General features: G+C 40.1%; 1 protein-coding gene across 2 annotated transcripts in view; it reads right to left on the bottom strand.

Annotated features, from left to right (window-relative positions):
* Nucleotides 1–823: 823 nt before the first annotated feature.
* Nucleotides 824–7,657, bottom strand: part of RNF182 (ring finger protein 182) — a 30,344-nt gene continuing 23,510 nt past the window's right edge. For both annotated transcript variants that reach the window (XM_040069482.2, XM_040069491.2), the window contains exon 3: nucleotides 824–5,014. In XM_040069482.2, coding sequence (XP_039925416.1) covers nucleotides 4,070–4,807 — 738 coding nt within the window. In that variant the 5' untranslated portion in view covers nucleotides 4,808–5,014 and the 3' untranslated portion in view covers nucleotides 824–4,069. The remainder of the gene's footprint in view (nucleotides 5,015–7,657) is intronic.

Below are 7,657 nucleotides of genomic sequence, written 5' to 3'. Positions count from 1 at the left end.
AAAACATTATCCACCTTCCTGTGAACCTCCTCAATTTCTCTTCCTCAGGCTGAAGTGCAGCCAGTTAGGTGGAAAGATGTGTTCTCCTGTTTTGTTCTTGTCTATCTGGCTGTGTGCTACTGGACTCCACAGAACCAGAGAATTCTCTGAGTTGGAAGGGACCCACAAGGATCATCGAGTCCAACTTTTAAGTAAATGGTCCATACAGGGATCGAAGCCATGACCTTGGCGTTATCAGCATCATGTGCTGACCAACTTATCTGTATCTTCAGGTAATCAAGTCTGTTTGGAAGAGTCTATTTTCGGGTACATTGTACAATACTGGCAACCCTGAAGTTTGCCAATGATGTCATCAGAGTTTGCCCATTTAAAGTGTTTTATATTAGTTTATTCATTTTTGTGGGCCTTTTATCAATATAGCAGGACCTACCAAAGCTCACAATGCAGCTGAATCAAAGACATCAAAGCCCTTACTTTGGCCGGTCCTGCAGCTTTAAATAGTTAACATAACAGTGGGAGTATGCCCAAGTCTAAGGATCTGTTTAAATTAGAATGAAGTTCAATACTTTGCCATTTGGAAAGTAAATGTACTCAACTGTAATAACAGTAGTGAATTAATTTAATTACCAAATGAATTTTAAACCCCAGAGGGGTCAGTATGAAAAACATTAAACTGTTTGCAGCAGATCTACCTCAAAATATTTATTCAAAACACAGCCCCTTTTTCTCAGGCATAGACAAAAGCCCCTCCTTGCTTTGCTCAGCTTCTCAGTCAGCCCAACCCCAGCCCCACATCCTATGTGAGAACCCACAGACTCTGCTAACCCTCGCTCTCTTAATTGCCTTTTGGGCTCTCGGCTCAGGCCACGCTTGCAGAGCTTCATCCCTCACTGAGTCCTGCTCACAGGATGGTCCAGCTCAGCACATCCTTCCTAAGCTGTGCCCAGCAGCTGCTGCTGTATCATCCTGCCCCAGCCCTCAAGGGATGCCACGGTATCATACTGTAAATGAACAGCTGGTGACGATACAGTCTGCATCCATAGGATAAGCAGGAATTACAACAACAACAAAAAATCTAATTTGGACTAAATTAATCTTGTAGTAATGAATTTCTAGCACTTTGTACTTGGTTGAGTCATGTCTGGGCATAGCAGGAATAAATCCCACTGAAAGGGAATTGCCTTGGTGTGCAGGCAGTATTTTACAACCCCAGGAGCCATTACTTTCCAAGGAGAGAAAAACAGTCAGAGAAAAGGAAGGAAAAGCAGGCAGAGAAATATGTAAGTCTTGATTTTAGCCCCATTTACATCGATTTCAGCGCAGTTATTCCACTGCAGAGGACACAGTTCAAAGTCTAAAGGATGGTAGAGAATAAAAATAAGGAAAGAGTAATATCTGAAGTTCTTCTAGTCTCAGTCACACAGCAAAAATTCTCCTCCACAAGTAATTGAGATTTATCTCCCAGCAATTCTCAATGGCCATATTGTAAGTCATATAGGTATTTTATGACCCCAAAACTGCAATAGCATGCTCTGGCTGAGTGGCAGCATAGCTGTACAATCAATATGCTTTTGCAGGCTTGCACCTTTGAGTGGGTTTGTACTGCAGCACAGCCTGAAATAACAGCATAAATTTAATGGGCTGGCAGTCTGAAAAGTGGAGAAGTATAACAACAGGTGTGTTAATTTGTGTGTGATGTGTAACTGATACCACTGTAATTTTGCTACAATTAGGCTCTGTTTTAAAACAGAGTACAAAATACCTGGTTCTGGAGCTAAGATAATCAACTGAAAAGCAAAAGGAAAAGACAACAGTTAGCACCGTAGAGCATGTTGTGCAGAGGTAATTCATATATATCACACATTTGCAATACCTATGTCCTCTGTTAGTCAGCCCTTTATTAGAGACACTATATTCAGACAAATTGAACAAATCCTAAAACATATAAACCCCTAACACTACAAATACATCTTTCCAAAAGTTATGAAGTTCTATAAAGCCACATAGGTTTCTGGTTTTCTTTCTTTTTGACATAATTGTTGTTGGATACTTAAAATTTATGAGTTCATAGATGAGTCAAACCTTGACTGGAGAAGATTCCTCTTCAAACTACATGTGCTTTATCACAGACAGTTAAAACAATTACTTAGGAATAGTATTTTCTAGGAATTCTGGAAATATTTTAGGTATAATTATTGTCATTACAGAAAAGTCTGAAACATTTCCTTTAATCATTCAATACATAGCTCCATACACTTGAAAACTAAAATTTCACTGTGTTTTCTTCTTACATATGTGTCTATGTGTACATACACACACATCTATACGCACTATTATAAAATGAGTGTCAAGAAAAGCAGGACCCTTACATTTCCACATTTTCTCTGTTTGCAGTAGGAATAAAACCAAAGATACTACCTGTGCCATCCACAAAAATTGAAGCAGCTTAACTTCAAATGCTCTTGATAGGCTCTGCTTTTCCCACTGTCATTTTTTCATTCTTACCAAAGTCTGTTTGCTCTGAGAGTATATTGTTAGGCCATACATTCAATTTTCATACAACATACCCCTCTCCCTTTTACACTGCCTTGAAATGACTAAATCTTGTGCCAGACCCAAAAACAAGGCTTGCCCTGCTCAACTCCACTCTGCTGTGCAAAAGAAAACCGGTTTGCAGCCGCAGTGTTTCTAGACCTAGTTATACACATAAACATTAAATATTACTTATTTTTGTGTTCTTTCAGTAGCTCAAAATGTAGCCTAAACCATGCAACATACAAGCTAGCCTTACAGGGCCTGGTTCTATTTGTGGAATGGTAAAGTATCAGTAATTCCTTTGAGCTCCACTAATGGAGACATGCTAATTGCCACATCTAGATTGCCATCAACTCACAGTGGTGACGGGGAGTTCAGAGTATTAAACATTTTGAAGGACTATGCCTTAAACAGAAACCTTCCCAAAGCCACAGTATCTCCTTACAATGTTCATTCTGTGAGCTCAGAACAAAAACAAACAGACAGACAAACAAACAAAACCCTTATTTAATAATTTCCGATTTTTTTCTTGAATTTGTATTAGTGATTGAAGATCTGTTTCCTAATGGTTGGGAATAAAAATCTATCGTGAGAGCTAAAGTCACATAAGCCAAATTCTCCAGCACAGCTACTGCAGAGTACGTGTGCATGAGGCCGGTCGTCCATTAGGAAGGACTGGTGGCTTGGAAATGTCACTAGTGGTGGTGGAAATGCTGGGAGGGAGGGCAAGCATAACAGAACATAGCTAGAGAAATCTGCAGAGCTCTGAACCCTCAGAGGGAAGCTTAAGCTGTGTACACTGAAATAAGTGCACCTGGAGAACAGCAAACACACGACTGGGTCCCCAGAAGTACTCATTAGCAGGAATATTTCACAGTGAGCTGCAACTGCATGACAAGAAAAAATGGATTTCTCTTTGGGGAAAGTGTTCTGGAGACAAGTTTTTAACATAAAAACAAACAAACAAACCAACAAACACGCTGGCCTCCCACAAGTACTTTTGTTATAACCGCAACCAAAAAAACCAGTACTTTGTTTTATTCTTCTTACAGTATTTACCAATAGAGTGATTTAATTTGCTGTAAATGATGATGGATTATAAATAATAGGTGTTTCAGAGCTTGAGATGCTTTGGGTGAAGAGATGCAGTACTTGTATCTGGAAGGTGTCTGCTACAGTAATTTCTTTTTGAGTGAATCCTACAGCCTGAACTGACTTGATCAATCCAATAAAAAGCACGTGAACAGTGGCGGCAGCAGCAGGCACCAAGTTTGGCGATTTTTGCTTTATCCCTTTCTAAAATTCAGCCCTTCAAAATCAACATGTAGTTTTTATTTCCAATTCTTAGCTCAAAAAAAGCTCAGGGTGAGGAGAGTCAAATTATTTGGAAGAAAAGGGACCATGTAACTAGGGCCACTGCTTCCATTTAGTGGGATGGACAATAAGAATAAATAAGAATACAAAGAATACAAAAACAGGATAAATCAATTATGCTACACATCTGGTAATACACCTTATTTTAGTGCATTTGTTATCAAGATGACATGCAGTCTAGAACTTCATGGCAAACGCACTGGCAAAAGCCATAAATCATGAGAATAACAAGGCTCGAAGGAACAAGGCTTACAAAGACAACCCCAAGGGTGACTTTCTTGGATACCAGTAAATAAATCCCTAAAGGCAAGGAGCTAAAGTACAGCAACCCTAGCAACCAGACTAGCACCCGAATCGAGGTCTGGAAGAGCAAAGATGTGCAGTTCCACACTGTCCAGTTGTGGGACACAGTTGCAACAGAGTCAAAACTTGTAGGCCTGTAAAATTCCACCACTGGGGTTGAGTTCAGAGTCTGGGGACTTTCTCTTTGTACTTCCATGATTGTTATAACCAGGCAATTGGAAGAGGTGTGAGAAGGGCTAACCAGAGATGCCAGCCTTTTGGGAGTCAGCAAGAGTTCTGTCGGGTTGTCTGGTAGGCACTTCTTTCCCTTTCCCCCACAAGCTAAATTCAGAAGGATGTTGTTGTCATCAGGAAGACTACTAACCTCATCGTCTGGCAGGCACGTTTCAAACCTGCAGAACGGGCACACTATGACTCCTTGCGGGGAATCGCCGAAGTCTATGATCTTGCAAAGGCATTTGGCACACACTCTGTGACAACACTCCAGCACTTTCGGTTTTCTCTGCCGCAGGTTATAGCGGTTGTAACAGATCTTGCACTCAAGCTCATCTGAGCTCTGGGTCTCCACGGACTCCTCTGGTAGTTGGGTGGTCATTTCCTCAGGTGGTTTTTAGACTTGTGGAAAGAGAAGTCAAGGTTTGAAGAGGTCACTCAGTCTTATTTTAGAACATTTTCCTATCACCCATCTCAAACAGAAAAAGAGTAGATGACATCATTGAATAGCATCAGTAGACATCATCCGTTTTCAGCTTCTGCTAGGGATTGGGCACTCCGTGTCCTTTACTCTGAGCCGGGCATCCATCTGAAAAAGCCAAAGTGGAATTTTTGTTGAAAGCAAAGGCAAAAACAGGAAAGGAAAGGGGAAGGGAAAGAAGAAAAGGGGAAGGGGAAAAGAAAAGGGAAAGAGGAAAATGGCGAGGGAGAGATTTAGCAAATGAAATAAGTAAACTCTACTTTTTATAATCTCAGCTTACTTTGATAAAACTACCTCCAAGGTAACTTTTTTCTGTGGCATATGAGGCCTACATAACAGTCACATTGATGAAACTTAGCATCATGCTGCATGGATTTTTTTTTTAGAGTTGAAGCTCTGCCTGGCTCAGCCCATGAAGTTTGCAGCAGAAGCTGCAATCTAATCACTGATCTCTGACCATTTATTTAAACTCTGGTTTCCCAAGGAAATGAGACTTGACACCTGGAACTTTTGGCCTTTCCTGGTAACTTGTGAACCTGCTGTCCAATTACAAACAAATCAGCAGAGGGGCCACAGTACTGAAGATAATTAAGTTGCTAAAAAGAAATGAACACTGGCAATCAGGTAGAGATATTTATATTAAGTACCGGTTATCCTGGAGGGCAGGGGGTGGTCAGCGCACCCCAACCTCTGCTCTGAATGGGCACCATGCTGCCTGTAGCTCAGCCAGAGAGGAGGGCAACCCAGGGGGAAGCTGGTGAACCTCTGGGGAAATAAAAAGTTTGGGGGAGAGGGATAGGTATGAAAGAGGTCCAGGGTTATTACAAAGAGTTATGTGGGAAACTAGGTCAAATATGGATTAGGCTTTGTTAATTTTTCTGTTTGCGGAGGAGCCCATTTCTTTTTCTCCACTTAGCTCCTGGACATATGATTACAAAAGTAAGATTTCTTTGCTTACAACAAATGTCTCCTTCAATATGTGGCTGCTGGGGTGAAGGCTAATGTGTCTTCCAAGGGCATTCACCAGATGCTCTGGTTTACAAGGGTGTCACATCTGTGACAGCTGTTTCACACCTCACCTAAGGAGAGGTCTGTGGCACGCTTGCCCTGCTGCACTGTCTCTGTGCAGTGGTTTTGCCAGACACATCTGCCTCACTAAAACGAATGTCATATTTTGTACCATGACTTCAGGAAACAGTGTATGTATTATAAAATAAGCATTAATCAGGAGTATGTGCTCTGGGGATTGATAATCACCAGCATTTACAAAACCAGCTCTTATCTGCCAGAATATGAAAACTTGCAGATTCAGGCACATGCTTGCCCACAGAAATGAGGGCAGAACTGCATTTTGCTGGTTTTCAAACTCATCCCTTCATTGCTAGAGTAGCAAGGAATTGGCCACAGTCAAATGATGGGCAAAGTCAGCGCTTGTGTCCAGCTGCCTCTTGCATTGTCAATAAGTATCAGGCACACCGAATATGAAAAAGTAGCCTATTTCAAGAAACTTATTTCTTGACTACTTGTTTTATTAAATATGTGATTTCTTCCCCTTTCCATAGAGAAGTTATTACTCACTCCTAGCATTCAGATTTTTGTTCTTTTTTTTTTTTTTTTTTTTTGAGGACAAGGCAGAAAGCAACCCTTTTAAGCAACATGCTCCTTCTGTCAATATATTTTACCTGCCAACCATCAGTGAGGTCTCTTTCATGGGACTCTTGTTCTTACTGTGCTTTAAGTATTTTCCATTTCTGCATATCCAGGAGAAGATGGAGAGATATGAGAGAGGTGGATATATGACTTCTATAAGCAATGTAATTTGTAAAACTCACCTCCAGGGTTTTAAAACAAAGATGTAAACATCAGACCATCCAGTAACGAAAAAACCATGACAATATGGTGGAAAAAACCTACACATATTTCTCAAGGAATTGTTACAGGTATGGTCCTCTTCCCATTCAATTGCTTCAATAACTTCTTTCCTGCCTCTTCCAATTTATTATCTTTAGTACTCTAAAGTTTTTCATCTCTGCCTTATTGTTGTTTTCATTATTTGTGCTGTGGATATATTTGTGGTATGTTGCATCAGGCAAAGCAAACATAAGACCATCCACAATTTTCAAAGTGTACAAGCAAGACGTCTTCTAAGACACAAAAGGGATACCTTTTACAGAACTTACAATTTATCCTTCATCCTCTGTTACACTGTGTGCTTCCTTATTAAATTCTACGACTGTTTTTATTTCATTCCAAATATCATCTTCTGGATGACTTTTAGGTAGATATGTCACAAGATGCTAATTTTCCAAAGGATGAACAAACCACAAAATGGACAAAAAAAGTGAAATGCCAGCCTACAGGAAGGCAAAAAACTGCTGTAAAATTAAGAAGCCAAACAAAAAAGCGATGGTTTTGGACTTTCACATCTTGGGTATGATTTGCCTTCTGTACCTGAGGTGAATTAGAATTACCAACAAGGCACTGTTAGTAATCTGCTAGCAAATGTTGTCCTACAACATAAAACTAGATTCCTGATTAACCAAAAATCTTCTAAAATATGCATCTGCTTCCCATGGAAAATTAAGACCTTTCTCTGAAAACTTTCAACTTGAAAAACCTTGATATTTTAGTGTTTATCCTTCTAATTAATATTTCCAGGCTTTTTACAAAACCCAACACACTTTCCTACCAATTCTATTAAGACATAGATCACCTCCCCCTGAACCAGTTTTCAAACTGAATGTGTTTTCC

The sequence above is a fragment of the Hirundo rustica genome, chromosome 1, assembly GCF_015227805.2.
Source record: "Hirundo rustica isolate bHirRus1 chromosome 1, bHirRus1.pri.v3, whole genome shotgun sequence".
Taxonomy (NCBI): domain Eukaryota; kingdom Metazoa; phylum Chordata; class Aves; order Passeriformes; family Hirundinidae; genus Hirundo; species Hirundo rustica.
Note: the sequence above shows the minus strand (reverse complement) of the source record. Positions and strands in the feature narration are given on the sequence as shown.